At 51.4% G+C, this 23,882-nt stretch overlaps 11 protein-coding genes across 11 annotated transcripts; 6 read left to right on the forward strand and 5 right to left on the reverse strand.

The window, feature by feature from the left end:
- Window positions 1–237: 237 nt before the first annotated feature.
- IAQ61_008824 (uncharacterized protein) lies at window positions 238–1,651 on the reverse strand. Its single transcript, XM_003836419.2, has 3 exons — window positions 1,508–1,651; window positions 1,055–1,245; window positions 238–993 (listed from the first exon to the last, which is right to left on the reverse strand). The coding sequence occupies exons 1-3, from the start codon at window positions 1,521–1,523 to the stop codon at window positions 874–876; spliced, it is 327 nt and encodes a 108-aa protein (XP_003836467.1). The 5' UTR covers window positions 1,524–1,651; the 3' UTR covers window positions 238–873.
- A 35-nt stretch (window positions 1,652–1,686) lies between these two features.
- Window positions 1,687–1,968, reverse strand: IAQ61_008825 (uncharacterized protein; the record flags this gene model as incomplete). Its single annotated transcript, XM_066098142.1, has 1 exon — window positions 1,687–1,968. One exon carries the CDS (start codon window positions 1,966–1,968, stop codon window positions 1,687–1,689), a length of 282 nt encoding a protein of 93 aa, XP_065951781.1.
- A 581-nt stretch (window positions 1,969–2,549) lies between these two features.
- IAQ61_008826 (uncharacterized protein) lies at window positions 2,550–3,746 on the forward strand (the record flags this gene model as incomplete). The annotated part of the gene is made up of 6 exons (XM_003836420.2): window positions 2,550–2,792; window positions 2,930–3,013; window positions 3,064–3,077; window positions 3,204–3,482; window positions 3,537–3,672; window positions 3,732–3,746. 6 exons carry the CDS (start codon window positions 2,550–2,552, stop codon window positions 3,744–3,746), a joined length of 771 nt encoding a protein of 256 aa, XP_003836468.2.
- Window positions 3,747–6,131: 2,385 nt separating this feature from the next.
- IAQ61_008827 (uncharacterized protein) lies at window positions 6,132–7,914 on the reverse strand (the record flags this gene model as incomplete). The annotated part of the gene is made up of 5 exons (XM_003836421.2): window positions 6,132–7,542; window positions 7,595–7,615; window positions 7,670–7,690; window positions 7,748–7,786; window positions 7,907–7,914. 5 exons carry the CDS (start codon window positions 7,912–7,914, stop codon window positions 6,132–6,134), a joined length of 1,500 nt encoding a protein of 499 aa, XP_003836469.2.
- A 181-nt stretch (window positions 7,915–8,095) lies between these two features.
- IAQ61_008828 (uncharacterized protein) lies at window positions 8,096–8,938 on the forward strand (the record flags this gene model as incomplete). Its single annotated transcript, XM_003836422.2, has 1 exon — window positions 8,096–8,938. One exon carries the CDS (start codon window positions 8,096–8,098, stop codon window positions 8,936–8,938), a length of 843 nt encoding a protein of 280 aa, XP_003836470.2.
- Window positions 8,939–9,475: 537 nt separating this feature from the next.
- Window positions 9,476–10,682, reverse strand: IAQ61_008829 (uncharacterized protein; the record flags this gene model as incomplete). Its single annotated transcript, XM_066098143.1, has 2 exons — window positions 9,476–10,050; window positions 10,616–10,682. 2 exons carry the CDS (start codon window positions 10,680–10,682, stop codon window positions 9,476–9,478), a joined length of 642 nt encoding a protein of 213 aa, XP_065951782.1.
- A 264-nt stretch (window positions 10,683–10,946) lies between these two features.
- On the forward strand, window positions 10,947–11,930 carry ATP5 (ATP synthase F0 subcomplex subunit OSCP atp5; the record flags this gene model as incomplete). The annotated part of the gene is made up of 2 exons (XM_003836424.2): window positions 10,947–11,192; window positions 11,306–11,930. 2 exons carry the CDS (start codon window positions 10,947–10,949, stop codon window positions 11,828–11,830), a joined length of 771 nt encoding a protein of 256 aa, XP_003836472.1. The 3' UTR covers window positions 11,831–11,930.
- A 321-nt stretch (window positions 11,931–12,251) lies between these two features.
- Window positions 12,252–13,799, reverse strand: BTN1 (battenin CLN3 protein; the record flags this gene model as incomplete). The annotated part of the gene is made up of 4 exons (XM_066098144.1): window positions 12,252–12,305; window positions 12,358–12,754; window positions 12,803–13,541; window positions 13,682–13,799. 4 exons carry the CDS (start codon window positions 13,797–13,799, stop codon window positions 12,252–12,254), a joined length of 1,308 nt encoding a protein of 435 aa, XP_065951783.1.
- Window positions 13,800–14,771: 972 nt separating this feature from the next.
- On the forward strand, window positions 14,772–18,758 carry IAQ61_008832 (uncharacterized protein; the record flags this gene model as incomplete). Its single annotated transcript, XM_066098145.1, has 4 exons — window positions 14,772–15,342; window positions 15,849–16,022; window positions 16,133–17,753; window positions 17,810–18,758. The coding sequence occupies exons 1-4, from the start codon at window positions 15,039–15,041 to the stop codon at window positions 18,756–18,758; spliced, it is 3,048 nt and encodes a 1,015-aa protein (XP_065951784.1). The 5' UTR covers window positions 14,772–15,038.
- Window positions 18,759–20,585: 1,827 nt separating this feature from the next.
- Window positions 20,586–22,071, forward strand: IAQ61_008833 (uncharacterized protein; the record flags this gene model as incomplete). Its single annotated transcript, XM_003836427.1, has 3 exons — window positions 20,586–20,757; window positions 20,811–21,397; window positions 21,448–22,071. 3 exons carry the CDS (start codon window positions 20,586–20,588, stop codon window positions 22,069–22,071), a joined length of 1,383 nt encoding a protein of 460 aa, XP_003836475.1.
- A 956-nt stretch (window positions 22,072–23,027) lies between these two features.
- IAQ61_008834 (uncharacterized protein) lies at window positions 23,028–23,582 on the forward strand (the record flags this gene model as incomplete). The annotated part of the gene is made up of 2 exons (XM_003836429.1): window positions 23,028–23,130; window positions 23,299–23,582. 2 exons carry the CDS (start codon window positions 23,028–23,030, stop codon window positions 23,580–23,582), a joined length of 387 nt encoding a protein of 128 aa, XP_003836477.1.
- Between the last annotated feature and the right edge of the window lie 300 nt (window positions 23,583–23,882).

Genomic DNA, 23,882 nt, shown 5'->3' on the forward strand with positions numbered 1-23,882 from the left:
ATGGATTGCGAATAATCGTCCATGATGTGCAAGTACTGTGTATAGCGTATACAGTATACAGTGCAGTGCCCACCGGCTACAGTACTGTAGTATAGTAGGTGGGCAGACAGCTCCAGCCACACAATCCTCGGTTAGAGTTCGGAAACTCCAGTACGGGTGACGAGGAAGGACGGAGGGGTGGCCAGCGGGAACACGGACATGCTGATTAGTATACTCTTCCATAGGCCCGAGATGCTCGCGTGAGTTACAGTATACTTTTGAGCCTAGAGCACGCACCACTAGTCTTACCCTTCACAGAGTTTGTTCTTTTATGTCGGCCTCTCGGCATGCGTCAGAAATCTTGCAAGCCTATCATTGGCCATTACCGGCGATCAAAAGGCCTCATGAGTTAATTGTGGTGAGAGAGATACGTGACCATTCTGCCGCCGACTTCAACATCACTGCAGTAGGCACTCGACCTGGCATTGTGCTCCCCCCCCCCCAACAAACGAAAGCCAACGTTATACTTGTGATACGGATAGATCCAGGGGTTCGCCATTACCAAATGTAGTCACGTTGCAGCCAGCACGAAAGAGTATGTGCATGTTAAGAGGAGAATTGGTATTGCGAGTTTTATTCCGTGCGTGCCGCTAAGTTCAAAACCAGCCCGGCTCTATGCTGCATCAGAAATCAAAAAAAAACGCCCTGGCATAATAGACCAAGTATATGTTACAATAGACCATGGCGCGCTCCAACTGCGCTCCATTGGCCATGGGTTGTCTATCGTCGTGGTGGTACAATTGCAAAAAAAAAAGTAGATCTGATGAATCAGAGAAGGTTCATGGCGTGTCGAGGAGATGTGTGGAGGCGAGGGCGATGATGGTCAGGAAGCGCTTATTTGGTCTCCTCTTTGAGAAAAGTGACGAGGTCGTTGCGGTCCTTTGGCTTCTTGAGACCACCGAAGGCCATCTTGGTACCGGGGATGTACTTCTTGGGGTTCTCGAGGTACTCGAACTGTGCTGTTGTTAGCTGGTGGTCATGCCAGACTTGATTTGGAGCGGTGAGGTAAGCGTACTAGAGATTCCTCGTCCCAGGTGACACCCTTTGCCTTGTTGGCATCAGTGTATGAATAACCCTCAACCTGACCAGTCTTGCGGCCAAAGAGGCCGTGTAGCATGGGACCAATCTTGTTGCCTTCGCCCTCCTTCAAGGTGTGACATTGAGCACATCGGGTCTTGAAAAGGTTGGCACCCTTCTTGTGATCACCTGGTGATGTTTATTAGCACTTGAAAGATCTAGTCTTGAAATTTTGCCAGCCGCAAGATCAGCGATCGCTTCCTGTCGCAAAACCATGCGAAGGGCCAAATCTTCCCTTGAGCAGCTCAAAAAGCGGCGAACCATCCAGCAAACATGGCACGCTTCTTTTGCTCGCTGCACCTCTGTATGCGCGCGCTCAATGGGTGAAGAAGGCTGTGGCAAGAAGGAGAAAGCGGCCGATGACGTCCGTGGCTGTCATGGAAAAACGTACCGGCTTCGAACCCCATTTTGTCTGGTGGTGAATAATTCGAGGATGGAAAGATGGAGTAGAGTAGATGGGATTGTTGTAGGAGTGAAGATTGGGCGTAGCAGGTAAGGTTGATGACAGGTTGCTGAGGGAAGAAAAGTTTGGGTTGAGTGCTGGAAAGAAAAAGGCGACAACCCTTGGCGCTAGCCGCGATGAAATGACGGGGGCCCTGTGGACAGCACGGCCCAAGTGGGCTGGCCAATCAACGGCCGATAAATAGTCAGTGACAGAAGCCGTCGGGCAAAGCCGGTCCGGCCGTTCCTTGGAAAATGGCGGCGAATACGATCTCGATTGGAAACGATGACATGGCTGATGTTTGTTTGCGCTTGTTGCTCTGTGAATGTCGTCTCGAATTTGACAAAAGGAGCTGGAACTCGGTCTCGTCGTTTTTGCCTCGCCACTTCGTGAAACCGCTCTCGGCGCATGTTAGGCACTCTCTTCTGTGCACATGTGATCACCTACATGGCTCCTGGCTCACACCGTTATACCCAACTATGGCCTCTCCTCATAGGTACGTATTGTACGTAGTTAGGTTAGTTACTCATTGTCGAACACAAACATCCGCTCGTGTTGTTCAAGAGAAATTCCTTGTATTTGTACACAAGTTCGGTGAATCATCTTTTTGGCTCCTATGCTGCTTTACCATACTGGTGCTATATGGGCCCTACCTTTGACCCAAAACGACATGTCGTGCCGAACAGTCATAAGGCCCAGGGTCTGTTCGGATGCATATCTGAGCCTACTATCTAACCCGGCATCGCCCAACTAATTCTGTATTCTACTCTGAGACCGTACTTGGATTATATTAGTTGAAGCAAGAAAACCTTCGCGGCGTTGTGCCCAGACGCAACACCTGACAGGATCCACAGGTACCGTACCACTCGCCGCTTGACATCATCGTTCCATACAATTGCCATCACCGTCCCGCCACACTTTACCCACAACAAGTCAAAGCCCCAGCCCAGTCTACCTACCATAATAACCCTCTCTCCACTAACCAGCACGGATGAACCAAATTCCGAACATCCTGTATGCCAATGAGGAACATACTACATGGCTGATTCTAGGCGCAAGTAGAGGCATTGGCCTAGAATTCGTGCGCCAGTTGTTGGCGAGAGATGAACATATCATTGCAACCGTGCGGGAGCCTTGGGCAGGCCATGCATCCGCCCTGTGGGGTCAGGCTGGGAGTGATCATGGACGGTGTCAAATGTATACTTGCGACATTCTGTCGGAGCAGAGTATAGAGGTATGTCTTTGCTCTACCTCCTTGTCGTCATTGATTATCATTCTTGCTAGCTTTGCTTCTTCTGCTGCTGCTGCTGCTGCGGCGGCGGCGGCGGCGATGAATACGTCCACGCAAGCTAACGCCAGGTTCATGCTTAGAAATTCGTCGCTCAGCTCGCCATGATACCCAATCTGAAAATTGACTATGTAGTACTTAATGCAGGTGTACTGAGATATCCGAATGTAGGTTCAGTATCCTATGCAAGAGTAAAGCGCCGCACTAATTGTTCCAGAGAGCCACTGAGTTGTATGTTCCCTTTCACAACCGTCAAGCTTTTCTTGTCATGGTTAAAGCGTGCACCTTCGCCTTTCTACCGCCCAGGATCTCTTGATACCTTTGGCAACAGGTACAAGTCACTGATGACTGCTATAGATCGTTCGATGAGTTCGCTTTCCACTTGCATACCAACACAATCGGGCCCATCATTACTGCTCAGAAGCTCCTCAAGACTAGCATTCCCATTGGCACCATGGTCTTCATGTCCAGTGACTCAGGGTCTCAGGGCAACTTTCGCGAGATGGAAGATGGGTTCGCGGCCTACGCTGCATCCAAAGCTGCGCTAAATATGGCTGTTCGACATATGGCGGCAGAGTTGAAGAGAGAGGATGACGATACCATTGTGCTGTGCATGCATCCGGGAGAGGTAGCAACGTGAGGATTATTCTTCCTGACCAATCTATCGCTGTTATGCTAATCCCCTTCTAGTGACATGGTGAATCTCCAACTATCATGGGAAGTGCAAGGTATCATCACACCAGAAGAGTCAGTATTGGGGATGATCGAAGTCATCAAGAGCAAGGGCATTCAGCATAGTGGAACGTTCTGGACATACGAGGACAAGGTATGTTTGCTATACTTGCCATGGAACATCCCTATTCTTCACTGCTGACTTTCAACCAGCCATATGTGTGGTAGTAGACTGTAACGAATTTACTCTATCTCATTTCTTTTCATTTTCATGTAATGATATACCTTAGTATACCCTTACTGTATGGCATACCTATGCACTCGTACTAGGATTATCCGTAGCTGAGAAGCCCATTTTCTGTCATAGGCCACTTACCCCTTGCAAGGATAGCTGTCATTCCGCGTTTGACGGATAGGCTGTTAACGAAGAGACATTGCTCAATATCCCAGTCCATCCATGTTGGCCCATTGGCAGGTTATAGTTGGAAGAGCTTTGTACTCCTTTACCACCGGCTCAGCTGTATAGTATGATGATTCTTGCTCATTTTCGAGTCCATCTTCTCGTTCCATCTTCCCTTTTGATAATAGAAGATATCTTCCTCTGCTCATCTGCGTCGTCTGGTCGTCCTCGAAAGTGGCTTTGACACATCTCTCTCTTTCGTCATGCGTGATAGGCGTCATGTAAACTTCATGAGAGTCAGAGATAGAGACAAAGCTTCCATTCTAGAGCTGGCCTTTTGCATCAAATACTTTAGCTGCCCCTCGGTTGGTACTGTCGGACTGGAACCTGCTTCGAATTGGCAGGTTCAGTTGTAGAAAATTCGAATATCCCTGCGTTGCTGGTACCCCAAGGGTGACTGAGTTACTATCGCGTATAATGTCATACTGTCTTGCCGCTTCTGCGACATTGCTAACAGATGTGAAGTCTGTGCGGGAAGATCGGCGTCGTGAAGGGCTTTGTAGTCTTTCTCTTTTAGTACAGTCCTCTCCAAGCATACCGTGCTTACGCTTTCCACGGTATACCAAAGTTGTCTTCATGTCCATCTCATAACTGTCCGACTTCGTCCTCACGTCATTATCCGCTGATTGCTCTTCTTTGATCACAGATTCGTCATCCATTTTTTTGACCTGGTGGTTTGATCTCATGTTCTCCTTCACACGCGTATCGCTACCATCAGGGTTGCCGTGATCTGGATGCAAAGACGTATCCGAACCGTGTTCCCCCTGTAACTCAGCCTTGATCGTTGATCCCATACCGTTCGGTAGTTTTTGACGATCCTTTTGAAACCGCTTTTCAAGCGCAATGTGGAATGGACAAAGCGGCAGGGAACAATGTTCTCTATGGTCCCACACATAGCGAGGTAGGTTAACCTTCACGCCGGGTGGGGGATGGGAATGCATATGTTTACACTTTCCCTGGTAACGCTGGCGATGATGACAAACACCATGGTGATAGTAGGAGAAGCAGATTTGGCGCTTGTGAGGTACGAATGACGCATATTGTAGCCTTGACAGCTCGGGTGCGAGAGCAGGTGGATGTTGAGCCCAGTCAGTTATGCCGCCTGGTCCTGGTTTGGGCGGAAGATGGTGTGAGGGATCTTCAAGCTGACTTATCCTCAATGACTCATTGGCAGTGCTGATAGTGTTGGTAGTAGGAGAAAGTACTGGTGAGTCTCGATGTGCGCGTTTTCGTTGTGTCACGGGTGAAGGCGAAGTGTGGCGACGCTTCGATATTGTTCTAGAGTAACAGAGCGACACAGCGGGGTCATCACTGTCATCACATGATATATCCATATCGCTTGAGCTGGCGTATTCCCGATCTGAAACAGAGCTAGAAACTGTTTCCTCAGCCATATCTTGCCGAGATATACTCTCTTCTTCATCAGTGTGAGCATGAATAGTAGATGTTGTACTCGCAAACGCTCCATCAACTTACCTCCAGGTCCTAGCTTCTTCCGATGTTTTCCATCCTGATCATGGAGTAATACAGAATCACTCCTCAACGGACAGAATTGCAGTTGACACGGCACGAAGTGTGTGAAGCCGGGTGGCGCTACGATGGGCAATGCAATGTCCATGTTGTGTTCAAATTGACACCTGTCAACGTTGCTACATTGGCCGTGGTACCAGAAGAAACATGTTCCCTTCGGCTCATCTGTTTGGCTAGGAGAGGGAGAATGCATGTTGTTGGTGTCATTGGTCGTGCAAATGGGTGAGGCCATCGTTGACTGCAGTGTTGATTCAGAGGCGCTGTGTTTGGAATGATTCCAAAACTCTGAAAAGTCGCGGGCGCCATCTTGATCTGTGTTCTGGGGAAAAGTGCGGTCGCGCATTGTGGGAGAATCTGACTGAAAAACCTGCAGATTTGGGTTGTTTTGGAAGTGGAAGCAGCGTTTGGAGGGCTTATAGGTAGCATACACACAGCACGGACCATTAGTGCGATACTGGTAGGGCAACAGCAGAGGCTCATCAGGTTCCACTGATGGTGACGGTGAATCAAGAGGTGAAGGGAGATTGTTCAATATGTGATCTAGCGTTTTGTTGTGGCGAGAGGAAATTACTCGATACAGAGTGATAAGACGATAGGCAATGCCTCATATCAATACAAATGAACTACCATAATCTTCCCATGATATTCGAAACAACCACCGAAGCAACTTTTACTGAAACGAAAAGAACCACGCCCATTGCCACCACACCTGCACCAAACATCTTCAAATTCCTCATCTCGATGCTGGAGGTCTTCAGCTTCCTCTCACCGATGTCGCCCAAGTTAGTCAACGTGTCGTACTGCGGTACATACTTGAAATCGAAGTTTGTCTCCGCGCCCGCAAGACCCCACTTGGCCTTGACGATGACGTGCCAAAAGATCTCCTTAGCACGATCGATCCGCTGCTTATCCCAATTTGGGAAGAGCCGATAGGTATAGCAGTACACCATGAAGAAGAGGCATTGGCCAGCCATGAGTGACCAGTAGTATAAAGATACCTGCTTAAGACCCAACTGGTCGCACAGTTCGTTGCCATTGAGCCAACGCGCACTGGCAGTCAGCATATCTGCTGAAACGAAAGTTGGTGGTTCCTCTTTCAGCGCGTAGATGATGTTGTTGGCCATAGTCTTGGACATGTCTGAAGGCTTGACTTCATAATACAGCAGTGACTCCATGATAGCCTTTGCCTTATTTGGCGAGGAAAACCAGTCGTCTGGTGTACCCATGATATATGCAATGTAACGCCACAATGCGAGGTAGTCCTCAATTTCTTGCTGGTGTAGGTAAATGCCCTGACGTGGGAAGCTCAGCCAGATCAAGGTCGCAGAAAACGTGCTAATTGTACCAATGGAGTCCAGGTCATTGATGGGAACGCCCCAATCTGCAACTTTGAAGTACTCTGGCCGTGACTTTGCTAATTTCATGATCCGTTGACGGACTGCGGCATGTAGAAAACGGACGCGCACTGACGACGCATGTCCTTCTCCACCTGGTTTAATTCCCTCTAGAGATCGTGTACATTGGAGAATGTGCTGCGTGGTTTCAAAAAGTCGTCCTCTTGCTACCTTTGTGCTGAATCCTCCGGTTCGGGCCAGTGTTTCAACCACTCGTGCAGCTCCCATACCACCCAGTAGTGATTGGTAGGTGAGTCCAACAAAAGCTGGACCCCCATATCGATAGAATACGTTCTGTCCTCTTTCGATTTGTTCCCAATCTACCCACTCTGGGACTGTCTGTATCTGTTGCCACAACTCATCAAGCTTCGCATCGATTGCGTGATGCTCTTCAAGGAGAGCGTAAAGATCCCGCTTGAGTAGCGTTAGTGGTTCTTTCTTCTGGTCTTCTGTTTCATGTATCAATGGTACTGTTATTCTTTCATTATTATTTCGTGGTAGTGTTCCTGGTGCTGGTGGAGAGATGACATTCAGTCGGTCTAGACACTCTTCTCCCAATACGTCATAGGAATGCTTCAAAGGCTCGGACTGTTCAGGAGTGATATGTCCGTCCGTCCATTCGAACTCGTAGCCCCAGCAACTGTTGTGGTTTAGTGTTCATCAGGAGATTAGTCGTCCGGATGTGGACGTACGTCGTAGTATTCTTGGTGCGTCTGCGGAAAAGATTGGGCCACGTCATAATAACGGAAACAGACTTCTAAGAAAACAGAGAGTTCCCGAATGGCTCACTTATTTCAACGCTTGTAAACAAAAGAACAAAAGAACAAGAGAATCAGGATGCATACCAGGAAATGAAGAGCAGGCCATCATCGGATACCGAGGCGCTAAGAAACCATGTGAGATGCGAGGATCTACCCTCCTCTGATTTGCCGCCTCATCGGAACGATTAGAAAATGCTATCATGCCGGACCAAGATCGAGAGCTACATCCAAATGCTGTCATACACATACATGGTTATGGCAATTGTTAGTGCTGAGATGACTGTTTGACATTTTGTCGTTGATGTCACCGAGCAGGCTAGGTAAATTGTAGCTGCCGCTTGTGGCGTTTTGGCGTTGGAAAGCACGGACGAACTACTGGCTTGAGACTTCATCCAAGTTGAGACGTGGATTTTTGAAGAACAACAACGCAAGATGCATTGCAACAACTGTGCACGAAAGACGCTGAGTCTGTTCATCCGGTCTTTCACAAAACCAGAGCCAGGGGTTGGATTGCAACAGCATACTCTTCGATCTTCGCAGCCATTGCGATTCTTCTCAGACCACGGCCGAAATAGACCACCACTTTCCTCATCCCGTCCCGATGATGCTTTTTCCCGGACCCAGAGCCCAAGGGCCTTCGCTCCCGCAAGAAATGACCGGCTGCTGAAAAAGCCAGCCAAAGACTCATTTCCCGACAATATCGACACTATCGCCGAAGACCCCCTCTCCCCACAATCCTTCGAACCCCGCAAACCAGACTGGCGCGCCCAAAAAGCTGCCTTGAAAGCCAAACTCAATGGCGAAGCCTGGAACCCCCGCAAAAAACTATCCCCAGATACCATGGAAGGCATTCGCCACCTCAACGCCACACAACCCTCAAGATTTACAACGCCCGTCCTCGCCGAGCACTTCAAAGTCTCCTCAGAGGCCATCCGTCGCATACTCAAAGGGAAATGGCGACCGAATGACGAGGAGTACGAGGATAGGATGCGAAGATGGGATAAGAGAGGAGAGCGGATTTGGAGTAACTTGGTGGAGATGGGGGTCAAGCCACCGAAGAAGTGGAGAGAAATGGGTATTGGGAGAGCGACTGAAGGAGAGAGGCCGTTGTGGAAGGGGAGGAGACATATAGGCGCAAATGTGGGGCCTCATGCGAGTGGAGAGAGGTGGGCGGATATCGCAAAAGAACATGACGTGGAGAGTTTGATTCCGATCGTGGATGGGAAGGGGAGAAAGGTGAAGGGAGTTGTCCTGCCGCTCTCCGCGAGGATCTAAAGGCGCAGAGACAGGTTTAGCATGGTGGAAATTTCGACTCGGAATGCGAGTCACAAGAGCGTCATGGTTTTTCATACTGGTATACCGAATGGCACATTGGGGTTTTAGCAATGAACTTCTTAAATGACCAATTGAACCCTGACATACAGAAAGCCCATCCGCCAAGTGACGAAGCTCTCGCATACGAAAGCTGTCGTTTTGTTACCTCCCAGAAGCACGAACGGCTTACAGAAATCAAGATCCACGAAACGTGCTGAAGTTATCACATCTTTATAACAGATAGGAACCGTCACACGGAGTATACCTCTGTGCATGACCGTGGTTGAGATGCCAAATAAAATCAACAAAACATAATAAGGAAATGACAGTAGTGACAACGAAGTCCGATCGTCGTGAAGATATCGATCCAATATACGACGGCGACGGTGCATGGTTCGCAAGATACGGCGTATATGGCGATGATGACTGGCTGAGCGTGGAAGCATCGTAAATATAATGTGTGGTTATGGCGAAACAAATGCCAACGGTAGACTTGGCCTACCTGCCACCCTTTTTGAACAGCTCCAAAGTGTCGACCGGAGTATGCTTAATTTCGTCACGGCGAATTTGTTCCGTCATCTGCTCGCCGGTAAGGTCCGTGTTGGATGCACGGCTGGTCTCAATATATGCTTCACCAGTGAAGAGGATATGCAGATTGATCCAAGTAGGAATGGCTTTCACCACCATCTTCGACTTCTTTGCATCGAACAAATCGTGAGATAGGTCAACCTGCAGGCGTTTGATGTACGCGGTCCACTTCTCCTCCTCTTTACGTGCCCACTTCTTACTGAGATCCCTGGTTGTTGATTGCTTCTCCAGGATCAAAGTGAGGGAAGCCAAACCGCGGTAATAGTTCTTGATCACATTGTATCCACCATTAAGGAGCCAACGAAGATCGTAGACGCTATGAATACGGATGATGAGCTTTGTGACGAGGCGCTGGCATCTAGAGGGAAACAGGCGCACGCTGTAGTCAGGGGGCGGTGCAAGTTCATTGGTCGGCTTGATAATCTCAAAGTCATTCTGACTGTAGAGGACAGCCTTGGCTTCAGCATGGACCTCCTTGTTCACACCTAGGATGTTGATGTTGGTGGTGCTGAAGCGGGAAAACCGGATTTTGAAGCCATCCACGGTGATCTGGGCGAGAGCATAGGCAAGACCGGAAAGAAGCTCACGACGCTCAGTTTACAAGAAGGCTTTTTTCTCGTCGTGGTATACTGTGTGCTTCTGGCGGACACAGATGATGGCTGGAACAACGAGGAGATGCCAGTATATTTGGTTGCGGACAGCAGTCGGGAGCTTCAAGAATGGAAACGGGTTCCTGGCTGCAGCAGGAATATCGAGGGCGAGAGCGAGATCCACGAAGGGATCCTCCTCAAAAATACCATTCTCAGAAGCAATTAAGGTTACAGTCGCATCTGTTGATACAGAAAGGCGCAAGAATAAAAGTGATGCATAAAGATTTCACGCCTCCAGAGAAATTCGTTTAGACGAGAGAAGAATAAAACAACAAATAAGTGACTTTGAAAGTGCTGTACCTATATATATGCAATCTCAACGGAGTGGTTCGTGACTAATGATAACTTCGCTAAGAAGTCCAAAATATGAAGACTAATTAGAGCAGACCTATGCTATTACTATACCTTGGATGACCATCACATAATGGTGTCCAGATATTGATTCCTAAACGACTGAAATCGTTCATCGTCAAGCAGTGCTGTTGTTAACTGCGTCTTCCAGTTTTACAACCCGCCTAATGGTACTCCTGCTGCAGGTTACCATGTGTATCTGTCAGACCCTAACAAGATTTGCAATATGACTCTCATTAAAATGAAGGCGAATGTAAAAGTATACATTCAGTTTCCCGCAAGTTTTCATTATTTTGAAGTCGTGGTGAAGACTTCACGTCCCATTCTAGCCTAGCGTCTTCCGGTGCCGAGCCGGGGGGGGGAGAAACCTCAATCGCAACATGCTCAACTCACAATACCCGCGCTCCGAACGTTCACCCATCCCGCAATCCATCTCCTCTCTGCCCAGGATGTCTGCCGCCCGCGCATTTTCCACTGCTTTCCGAGCAGGCGCCACCCGCGCCCCAATGGCTGCCCGCTTCGCTGCGTCTAGGAGCTACGCTGCTGCCGCTGCTCCGGCCACCAGCTCCGCCAACAAGCCGCCTATTGCTCTCTTCGGTGTCGATGGAACTTATGCGAGTGCACTGGTACGCATTCCGAAAACCCAATTGGTGTTGTGGCGATGGAATAGCGGATGAAAAAGAATGGGGACAATGCATGGATATCGGGAGGGTAGCTAGGCTAACAATTTACCGGGTAGTACACTGCGGCCACCAAGACCAACGCTCTCGACCCAACCGCGAAATCTCTCGAGGAGCTCTCCAGTGTATTCAAGCGGGACCCCAAGCTTACCGAGATCCTGAACGCTCCCGCTCTCTCCGTCGCGGACAAGCACCAGATCGTCCAGGAACTTCAGAAGCACATTGGCAGCCAGGACAAGGAGGGTATCGTCAAGAACCTGCTGACCACCCTCGCCGAGAACAACAGATTGGGCGCACTTCCCGGTGTTGTGACCAAGTTTAGTGAACTCATGGGCGCCCACCGGGGAGAGGTTGAGCTGGTGGTTACCAGCGCTGCGCCGCTTGACAACAGGACGCTCGGCCGTCTGGAAAACGCCATTGTCAAGTCGGATTACGTGCAAAAGGGCCAGACGGTCAAGGTTGTACCTAAGGTCAACCCCGAGATTCGTGGCGGAGTCATTGTTGAGATTGCCGACCGTACCATTGATCTCTCCATCTCGTCCAAGATGGCCAAAATGAACAAGCTGCTCAAGGATGCCTTGTAAATATACATAGCCAACGAGTATTTGACAGCGATGTAGGGGGTGGAGCCGTGTATACTAGATGAGTCTTGAGAAGAACAAATTCATTACATGTGTCCACACATTTCCGTTCTCTCGTCAGTCTTTCTGCAGACTACCCCTTCCTTGCAAAACCATATCGCATAGCATATATGAGGCACCCATTGAATTTTCGAGCCACAAATTTACATGTGAATCGATTGCACATGACATGGATGACGAACACATTGTAATTGTTGCGTGTTTTCCGTCTACACGGAGAGCGATTTGGAGCAGGATGTTTGTTAAACGAATACGGGGTTCCCATTCCTTAGACAAAATATTATTTGCGTGATATTTCTTCAGATGATGCGTAATGTGCAGTAAGTTTGCTCGAGACGTATTCATGCTGATTTCAGCCATTAAGTTAGTTTACAATAATTACGGCCATGATCAACTTGCCATCTACACAACCCCACTTCTACAGCCATGCTTAGGAAGCCCGCTATACAGATGCCTCCTGAATCACTTACACTGGTGGCTCCCAGACTAAATTCTCTATCCTCCTTGGCCACATTATCGGTAATCTCCGCAAAGGTACTTACATAGACCAGCCCACCCAAGAGACCTTCCCAGAATATGGTGGCGCATATGATGTAGTAGCTGGGTATGAAGTCGAACATTGCGTGGAGTGTGAGTAGAGCCAAGTTGGCGACCTGTAGGAAAGAGGGCAGGTAGAGATTGTGGATGCGAATGAAGGGCGTAGAAGAGCGGGAGATGAAGACGCCGACTTGATAAATAGCGCCATAAGTGCTGTAGAAAGAGCGATATTCGGTAAAGGGGGACGAGGCGAGAGGAAAGAGGAGGGTAGGTGCAACACCTTGATTGATGGTGTATTCGGCAATGTATACGAGAAGGAGTGGCAGCATACTAGGATGCGTTAGATGTGCAGGTAAAAAGGTAGATATAGACACGTACTAGGGGAAGAAGAGGCCTTGGGCGCGATGAAGGTTATGCTTGAAGCTGTCGAGGGCTCCACCGGCTCTCTGTTTGGCGAATACAGAGCTGCGTCCAGAAGCACAGTGGACAGAGGTCGACAACAGCCCTTCTTGCTCTGGCTCTGAAGCAACAGTATCATCGGCTTCTTCCTCCTGGACTTCATCGGCTATAGCTTCGTAGCCATCTTTCTTCACAGTGCCAGCCCGTAGCGGACCGAGTGGCAGAACCAAGAAGAAGCTTACTACCATGACCAGTGGGAGGAACGAGAAGACCAGCAGACTCGTCCGAGGGGTAATGCGAAGGGTGTTTGTTGCAATGGCATAGGCTCCTGCCCCGATCAGGCCAGCACCCCCTGTACCGGAACCCCAGGAGGCAAGAGCAAAGTGTCCATAGTAGTGGGTGAGCCCCAAGAAGCTGAGTTCACCACCACCACTGCTCAAGGATGCTAGCATGACGCCGCACATTTTGATTGTGATTGTGGTCGAGTCCTGCAGAGGGGGTGTGAGGGCGATGGTGAGCATGCCACAAGCCGACAGCGCCACAAAGAAAAGGATGCGAACATGGTATGGGATTTTGTGGATGAAGTATGGAGCGCATAGCTTGGCGAGGAAGGACGGTATAACGTCTGCGAGGAGGACGACACCTTTGGGCACGTTGGGACCGACGAGGTCGAGGGCAGCAGAGAGGATGATGACGTAGAGGACGTTGTTGATGAGACCTAGGCATGATTTCAGTCACCGTTGGTACATGTACAAGACATGGCGCTGCTAACGCCTGCGCTCGACTCCAGATGTCGAGTGTGTACAATACAAGCGCACACTCGTTGGCTGGAGATGGTGCTGCCGAGTCTGTACCTACCGAACAACCAAAAGGCTGCACACACGCGTGCATCTGCACCGTCGAAGAGCGCTTTCAGCCGAGCACGATAAACTGCCCACGAGGAGGCTGGAGAGCCAGGCATGGGAAGGCGGGGCATGTTAGATTACTGCTATCACCCACATACTGGACGGTTGATGCAGAGGCACTTTGTTGGGGCAGGCGGGCGAGAGCAGCTGGACGACGGTTGATGGCACGTGAGAATGATGATGGACTGGATCATGGGATCATGGGAATGGATGGATGGATGGATGGATGGATGGATGGATGGATGGATGGAGCCCGGCCCTGGCCTGGGCCAGCTGGGCGACCCGTGGACAGGCCGGGCAGGACCAGGGCTGATGTGCGATCGTCTTGGCGGCTGGATACTCTCTGAGTCGACGTCTCTGACTCTGTACCGACTAGCTAGGTACTCTATAATGGCACATGGTAGCATACTTGGTAGGTAGTCACCACGGAGTCTAGTAGTACGTTGCATGGCTCCAAGGCCATGTACATACATAAGTAGGACATGGACATTGTAACGGTATACTGTACACAGTAGGTAGTACCTAGTGTGTAGGAAAGGCGGTCAAGCGATGCAGCGACAATTCAGGAACGCTGCATGCATGTGCCCAGGTGGGCTCTGGCAGGCCAGTTAGTCCTTCCGACGCCCGCTCCCATGATCCATGGAACATGCTTTTACCCTCTGCAGCATGCCGTAGGACACCAAAGCATACACCTACCTAGACGTACACTTCACAAATGAACAGCGAACGGCGCAGCTACTCTACCTACCCTCTACCTACTCTACTACCACGTATCTCCCCGTCTACTTGCCTAGCCCTGGTGACGGACGGGCTCTACGCTCGTTGCAGCCTGAACAGAGTACAGATGTACAGATGTACTTGTACTTTTCCTCCAAGAGTGTACTACGGTGCTACCTATAGTAGACGACATTAGTACAGTAGTTTGGGGGGAAGAGGGGAGGGGGCATGTCCTTGATGCGGGGCTGAAGCAGGGGTGTGCAAGTGATCTTGCGGCAGGTAAGCCAAAAGATTCCGCGCGCTTGGATCTTGGACTATACGCGAACTCGTCTTCTCGCATTCTCCACCTTTCTTCCCTTTTCTAGTTTTCCTGCGCGCGCATTTGTCTATGTGAGCGAGAGAGAGAGAGTGCGTGTGTGTACATGGAGAGAGACATGGTGTTCGTTGTCTCATGATTGTTCATCGAGCTTAACTATCATCCCATCTCTCAGCCTGTTTTTCCTCGGCCCTCACTTCACGCCCCATCGAACACATACAGACCAGACCTACCTACATGAACTACCGACGAGACTCTGTTTATCCGTCGTAGCATCATGCATTGCCAGCCTGCGCCGCCGCCCTTCCCACGACCGTCCGATCGCCCCATGATGCAGAACCAAAATCACCACCCATCCCCGACGCAGTCATACAGCGGGCACCCTTCCTCGACGACGCAGACCCAGCAGTCGCACCACGCTCCCTTCGCAGCCGATCAGCACACCGGGCCTCAACGAGATGCCTTCTTCGCGACCGCCGCCCAACACGTGCGACGGAGCAGCCAAGAAGCGCCTGGCGCAGACGACCCACGGCAACAAAGCCAGAGTGAAGGACGAGGCCAAGGTGGTTGGCCCAACACAGGTACGGACGATTGCATTCTTCACGTCTCGCAGAGGCATTGTGGCAAGCACTGCGGCGTCCCTTGGGGACTCCTAGGAAAACACAATGGCGAGCGACGAGTCGCTGTTGGCATCTGCGATGCATGCTGCCTGCGTGACACGTCGACGGCGGTAGAAGCTTTGGAGACAGGCGTATGGCACAGTAGTGGCTGGCCAGGGCCCTTACTCCACACTTCACCGCCTGTTGCGACACCTGCACCAGTCCTGCCACGCAAATGCTGGCAACGGCTCCCACTTGTGCCACGCCCGCCTCCATTTCGCACCGCCATCATTACAAGCTGGTTCTGGATGCGCACATGGGTGATGGCTGTGTGCACATAGTGTGTGCGCATCTTGTTTGCTGGCATGCAACGAATTTCAAGAGGGCCGCCGTCTCCGCATGTGTTTCGCCTGGCTAATACAAAGACCCCCACCCACCTGCGTTAAACCGCATTGGAACAAGGGCGACGGGCTGATCGATCCATCTAGCGCGCCCCAACCACGGGATCCCTCATGTTGCCCAGCATCATGCTCAGTCTTCTGGTCTGCCGCCGCCGCCGCCATCCATGACCGCCTCCAACCATCCTCCGCCTCCATCGCCATACGGCTACGATGCTGCGCGACGACGCTCGCTCACAGGAGGTAGCCCGCCAAACCCCTATGGTGAAGCCCCCCTCTCCCCTCTCCCCTCTCCCCTCTCCCCTCTCCTCTCCCCTCCCGCCCGCTTCCATATCCCGGTTTCAAGCTTTGTCGCGAGCTAACACGCCGTGTAGCCTCACCTCACGATCCTCCGCCCCCTCCTTCCTTTGCGCGACCGCAAATGCCACCACCCTCATCGCCTCCGCAGCAGCAGCAGCAGCAGCAGCAGCCGCTTCACGCGTCGCAAGCGCAGCGCCCGCCCTACGCATCCAACTTTGGCGCCAACCGAGACCTCCCGGGCCTGGGCCAGGCGATGCGACCAGGGAGCAGTATGTCCATTTCGAGTCTGATTGGCGGCGGTGACACAGTTGCGCCCGGCCAGGCGTCACAATCACAGCCGTCACCTCCCACAAACGCATCTTCGTTGAACAGTCACAGCATGCAGCCTCCGTCGCCTCGACGCAGCTTGTTGTCGGGACCGCGGTCAGAGTTCGCTCCCTTCAGACGCCAGCCATCGCCCGATCGCAATAACATGTACGGAGCCAACCCCTCCAAACCTTCTGATGCCCACAGCTTTCCCGGTGGCTCGCCCCGGTCGTACAGCAACCAGGCATCTCCGGACCCAGGCCGTCAGTCGTTACCTCCCTCTTATACCCCCTACAAGCTTTTCGGCCAGTCCATCTCGCGTGAGTACCCGTCAGGCGGTGCGGGGCAACGCCCTTCTGGCAGTACACCTCCTCGGCCGAACAGCCAGCCCACAGGCCCACCAGAAACGCGAGAGCAAGAGCGAAGACCGAACTTCGACGGCTTAAGAGGACGTCGCGGCGCGTACGAACCCCTGGAAGAGCGCCGACGGACGCTGGGAGAGTCTCACCATGCGAGACCCAATGCTGCTGAGCCCTTGGCCGGTGGGCAGAGTAACACAGAAAGAGACCGACCTGTCACTGTACATCCCGTATCGCAAAACGTCTTTGGACCACCTGCCGAGGACCACAGAACGTCCGGGTCAACCGAGCCACCACGAGGTCCTTGGCGAGAGGCTCTGCGCGAGGCAATCAATCATCGTCGAGAGGAGCCTTCATCAATCCATCGTGCCTACGGCCAATACCCCTCTCCCGCGCTCGGGGCTCCACGCTATGGTGGTCCGGGCCCTGAAGACGTGCTACGAGGGCGTAGTGTAGATCATCTGAGCAACCGCGTCGTCGAGCAATATCATGCGCCTCCTACATCAGATCCGACGTCGACTGAGCGTCATCGCACCGAGCCTCTATCCCGCTCTTTGTCCTCAGGTGGGCGATCCTTGTTTGATCAGCCGCAGAGGATGGGTGAGGCTATGCAACAATCGAAATCCCACATTGGATTTGGCTTAGACGCTAGCCGACGAACTGGACGTGCTTCTCCCTTGCCACAGGCTGTGCAAGGTGCCCAGGCACAGCCCATGATGAGTGGAAAAGATCCTGGTATCAAGAGCGAGTTTGGTCGGATGTTTTCCGGCCTGGGCAGTGGTCTGGGCTGTTCCACGCCATCGCGTGGCAGTCCACTACCACAAAACGGTTCAGGCTCATTCTCTCATGACACAGAGTCTGATGTACACAGGGTCCAAAGAGTCAACTCACAACAGGGCCGAAAGACAAAACGTATCAAGGACGAAGAAGGCATCTTCGATGTCGATAGCAATGATGGAAGAGGGACCACTCCCTCAGGCACTCGTGGTGTTAAGCGGAACAAACATCACCACCATACACCGCACCATCAGTACGTTGCTCCCCCCTCCCATTTTGCGCATAAAAGCTAACATTTAACATGAGCAGTCACCACCATCACCATCATCACCCTAAGCCAGATGAGGAGGTGAACCTTTCCACGAGTTCTACTCCACTTAATGGAAGACAGCCGGGCCTTGCACAGACGGGTGCTAGTCAGCCAATACACCATCACCACCACATACAAGGGACGCCTCATCACCATCACCACCATCATGTACCCCGGGGCAACCAGTCATCCGTCCCTGCTGCGAAGATGGCGGTCAAAGTACACGATGTGCAGCCTGTTCTCGATGAAGCTGCTAAGAAGCCTCGTAGACATCTTGGATCACATTTGTACGAGGCTTCCACCAGGTTACCTAGACCCAATTCGTCGGTGGATGATCAGTTCGGCTATGCATCGAAGCCGAAGCGACTGCCACGCTTCCATGCCGACCCGATCAATTGCACGTTTACCATCAGAGTACCCAGATTCTACCTCAAGCCTCGCCAACGCCAGCACATTGTTCTGGAACGCCATCTCTGGGGCGCACGCATTTACCGAGATGATTCGGATCCTATTGCAGCTGCGATACACTCTGGTTGGATCAGAGGGGAGTGGGATGAGACGGTCGATGTTTCGATGCTGGACCCGCGCATCACTGCCCCGAATGACCCAAGTGATGCCGAGGAAACGCTCACAAAGGTGCCGGCCGCCCCTGTAACCCCTCCCGCAGACATGGACTTGCAAATCGAGATTCTCATCCTCCCTCAACTCCAAAAGTACACTGGATCGGTCGAGTATGGCATCTCAAGCAGGAAAAGTACAGGCCACGAAGGCCTCAGCTTCATGATCAATAAGATTCGATGGGTAGAAGATGGCATTGGAAGTCGCGGTCAAGAGCGTACTGCCGCAGCTCTGAAGCGTCGTCTTGATGCAAGTGCAACGCTGCTCGCGTTGCAGAGTGGAGTAGACGACAACATGCGCTTCAGCAACATGGCGAGACTACACGCATGAAGACGTTTTTGTAGTTTTGTTCATCTGATCACGGCCGATTTCTCTAGATGATGGCGCGCATGTCTCGATTTTGTAGCAACCGGATGACCTACTTTAGCATAGCTAGATACCCGCATATTTTGAGCTCGAACATTTGGCACGAGGTTTTGCACATGACATGGGCATTTGCATGTAGGTAGCGATGGAATTTCGGTACTATATTCGAGCGCGTTACCATGACTGATTAAGTTTTTCGAAAATAATCTGAGAAGGACAGAAAAGAAAAGCATGAAAGAAAAGTAGACACAGGACTGCATGGAAACGCAGAGGGGGTTATATTCAAGCCAAGCCAGCCCAGGGAACATGGAGATGGGTGAATGTAATGCCCGTGGTGAAGATGACAGCATGTGCAGGCACGTAGCGAAGGTATGATAAGGGGCGTGGGTGGTTGACGCGATAAGGCAGGCGAGCCGCGACGAGAAGCTTGCAAACAGGGATCGAGCTTCTGCAACTTGGTTTTACAAAATCTAGAAAGAGCACTCCTGTCGTACTTACCTCACGACCTGCCGGTACATAGCGGTAATCTCTCATCTCAGAGCAGTGCACACCATCCTACCATTTTCCTTTCTCTTTTTCCTTCCCTCTTTCTTTGACCACCACTCTACGACGACTCGTCCGCTGTGTTCAGCTGGAATCCACACTCAGTCTATCAGGAGAATCACTGCCCCTCCCCCACCACTGTACAACGTGATCACGACGGGTGGAGGTCTGGTACGTCAGCCCTACCAAAAGGCCACCAGATTAGGGAATCCCAGTAGGTAGCGTAGCCAACATGGGGGGGCATGCCAGGACATACTCCATCTCCACGGTAAGAGGATTTTTTCTTTCTTTCACTTCACTTCATCTTATCTTACTTGCTTCATTTTGTTTGGAGTACTTTGTGTGCACCTATTTGTCGCGGCAACATGGCGGCGGCACCTTGGCCGCTTCCGTGCCGACTGGCGTGGAGCCCTGTTGTATCGCCTGCATCGGTTAGTACAGGATGCGATACAAGACGGCATCGGCCTTCCGGCATTCGGCGGCTCAAGGAAAGGCCCTCTTTGGTTTTGACTCTTGAGAGTACAATACGTGCACTAGGAGGCCCCGTGTCGTCACTGCCAGACAAGTAGCGGCACTGGACTACTCCATGGGCACCATGGCCTCATGGCACACGACCAGAAAACATCTAGCATCACCAAACGCGCCAAGTTGCTCTGCTGTCTGTGTCTCTCTCTTTTTGCAATAGGTTCAGCTGTCCGGAACACGACTTGGTAGCTGCAGCCTCCAACGCGTTGATCGCATCGACACACACCCCACTGCCGGCCAGGCGGAACACTTCAGTGCCAGCCCCCAACGCCTGTTGTCGAATGAGGTTCGGCCATTACGATTGCTCCACCCAGCCTTTTAGCTTGGAACCGCATCCCGAACGCTTGTGAAAACAAGGACGCCGCTCCAAATGCGGGGAATTGGCCAACGTCAAGCTACAATCTACCTACTCTCGCTTCTCCAACGCCGAGCCGCATCTACCATTGCAGGCCGACAGCAACAGCAGATTTCCTCGCCCCGCGCGCTGCTACAGCACAACTACCTCGTCGTTCTAGCTGCTCCAGGGCCTCTTCCATTGCTACATTTTCCGTTGACCATCTAGCCTGTCTCTCGCTGCACAGCTGGTTAAAAGCCGCCCTTCAGCGCTATACCTCGGGAACCTTTCGTCTGGCCACCGAGCCGTAGTACCTATCTTGTTACTATTTCCTTGTTATCTTTCGCAATACCCACTACCTCGTGTCCGCATCGCAGTCGCCGCGCACAATGACAGAGTCTAACGGCTTCCATGCGCCAAACATGCGCGCAGTACCCGCTGGTGAATTTGTGAGACCAAGCAGAAAGACTAATGGCGCTGGTGTACAGGCCGAAGATACGCGGATATGCGTTGTGATGGTGGGCTTGCCAGCTCGGGGCAAGAGTTTGATTGCGCAGAAAGGTATGCCACACTTTCCTAGCACAACTCGCTCTGGCTAAGTGAATGCGACGTAGTCGTTCGCTACCTCCACTGGCTATCGATCAAGTCGAAGACGTTCAACGTTGGCCAGTATCGCCGCACTGCGACCCCAAACCCATCCGCCGAGTTCTTTGACACTTCGAATCCTGAGGGAGAGCGTTTACGGAAAGCCGCCGCCGAAGCCGCCGTCAACGACATGTGCAAATGGTTCTCTGAGGGCAAAGGACTCATCGCGATATTGGACGCCACAAATTCGACCAAGAGTCGTCGCAGGTGGATACAAGAGAGATGCAGTGCGGAGAACATCGAGACGCTGTTTGTAGAGTCCAAGTGCGACGACGAGGATCTTATCATGAGCAACATTCTCGAAGTCAAGACAACGTCACCAGATTATGTTGGTCAGGACCCAGAGGAAGCCGCAGCAGACTTCCGAAACCGCATTCGCAACTACGAGAAGGTGTACCAGACGATCGACGAGGACGAGCGCGATCTCACCTATGTCAAGTTGATCGATGTGGGCAAACAAGTCATCATCAACCAGATCCAGGACTACCTACAAAGTAGAGTGGTCTATTACTTGATGAATCTGCACATCAAGCCACGGTCGATCTGGTTGTCAAGGGTAGGTTGAATTTTATGCGCCTTGCACAGTATATATGTTGACCGTCACAGCACGGCGAATCAGCATACAATCTTTCAGGACAGATTGGAGGTGATGCCGATTTGTCCGAGCGCGGAGATGCTTACGCTCACGCTCTTCCCGGTCTCGTTGCCAAATCTGTTGGTGATGGCCGCAAACTCACAGTCTGGACGTCTACACTGAAACGCACGATCCAGACGGCACGATTCCTCACATTCGAGAAGCTTGAATGGAAAGCTCTCGATGAGCTCGACTCTGGAGTCTGTGACGGTCTGACATATGCTCAGATTGAGCAAAAGTACCCCGAGGACTTCGTACAGCGCGACGAAGACAAGTACAATTACCGCTATCTCGGCGGTGAATCGTACCGCGACGTAGTCATTCGATTGGAGCCCATTATCATGGAGCTCGAACGTAGCGAAAATATCTTGATCGTCACCCATCAGGCGATATTAAGATGCATCTACGCGTATTTCATGAACGTCCCGCAAGAACAGAGTCCATGGATGGAGGTACCGCTACATACCTTGATCAAGTTGACGCCCAAGGCGTACTCGACACAAGAAGAGAGACTGAAGGCCGACATACCGGCCGTCAGCACATGGCGAGGTAAGGGAAGCAAGGCTGAACATCAGCAAGCGGACGGCAGTACATAGCCTGACGTCACCACCAGCTCCGGGGGATCACACATGACCGCACCACCCCCCCGGAGGAGGGAGTGGGGATACGTTGGAAGACAAACGGTCACAACCCTTAGCAAAATCACAAAACGTCCTGGATGTAGAAGCAGAAGAAGAGGGTCAATGAATAAGGGAGATCATCAGCGTAACAGGGAGTGCACAACTTTAACGAAATTCGAAGTATTGATAGAAAAAGGAACGATCAAGGCATATGGTCAGGCCACATGGTGTATAGACGGCATTTTCTCCGCTTAGAGATTTCCATACCACTGGCATACAGCTCAAGACTCAATAGCATAACAGCTACTAGCTATTCGGAGACAGACCAGAGAGTATTGACTCCTTAGTCATGCTCACAAAGACTAGCTGCCCAGAAAGATAAGCTTGACCCTCGCAATAGTGGCAACTGTACATTGCAGACGAAAAGATGCTGTTGTGAGTGAGCTTCGCAGGAGATCTAAGGCTCCCCTAGTTAGTTCCTGAAGCTGCATGCATGGAGCCATGGGCGGAGCGATTCGTATGCCGAACAGATCATTCAAATCGAGTCTGGCGTCGCTCTCAGGCAGTTCGAAGACGCGGACCAAGCCTCCCCCGCTGCTTGGAATAAGGTACGTAACCTTGCTTAACAAGTCGAGCTGGAGAGTAGTCTCCTTGTAAGTCTGCCTGCAAGCTTGGAAGTCCACATGCTGCACCGCAAAATCCGACCAGCCCTATGACGTAGTTGATACGCAGGGCAGCTCATCACCCCTCTCTTCTTGTCTGCTGCCTCTTCCTCCTCTCACAGCGATCCCGGACCCAACAACCCACTTTACTTCTTTACTTCCTTACTTGTTTACTACGGCAGCTGTAAACTCTTGCATTGCAAAACTCTTTTTCTTTATAAAAACACAATTCATCGACAGCAAGAGAAACCTTTGATAGCGTCAGCAAACATGGAAAAGATCAAGGAGAAGCTCCACATTGGTAGCAGTAAGAAGAACACCGAGACCGATACTCTTGGTGGCTCACAAAGTGACCACGTTGGCACAATCGAAGGTAGCCATGGATTCTTTTCCCACCTTTGTCCTTCACTATACATCGGCCAAGCACTGGTACACCAAGCCAGCCTTGTTTCTACCTGTGTGCATGCATGGCCTGCCGAATCGTTCCTGCTCAACCATCCCTCTCTATCGCTTTTGAAACGTATCTGACCCCCTCGAGTAGACAATCGCGACTCCATCGACAGCGAGCTTGCTGCGATGCCCCCACACGAGCGCGTCGCTTATCTCAAGGAGTTTGAGGATTCGGACAAGCACGATATACCTAAAAAGGGTGGTCTACTAGAGAGGCTGATTGCACGTGGTAACAAGCGAACTGAGGAGCAGATTGAGCGGGAGAGCAGAGAGGATGAGGCCAGGCGCCAGGCGCACAGGGATGCCACGCATGCCCAGATTGGCCCTGGTACAGGCGCGAGTGCCCACAGTGTTGCTGGGCCAGGAGGGTTGTAGTGCACTCATGCTCGATGCTGCAGGGAGGAAGAATGGAGGAAAGAGTGGAGTGCTTGGTTTGTACTGAACCGCACTGTGCCAAGTCAGTATAGTATGTACACAACTCGACATGACGATCAATGATGTAATTTGCTTTACGCATGAGGAAGACTGAAGCGGATCTGCGTATCCAAACACTGATTAGATTATTTGACTGTAGAGCTCTAACACTGCGTAGTCTCCCACAGGGCCAACTTCCCTTGAGTCTGACATTTTGGGATAAAGGGATAGACTGTACACGACAAATACACAATTTGCACT

The sequence above is a fragment of the Plenodomus lingam genome (genome assembly GCF_022343315.1).
Source record: "Plenodomus lingam strain CAN1 chromosome Unknown contig_5, whole genome shotgun sequence".
NCBI lineage: Eukaryota > Fungi > Ascomycota > Dothideomycetes > Pleosporales > Leptosphaeriaceae > Plenodomus > Plenodomus lingam.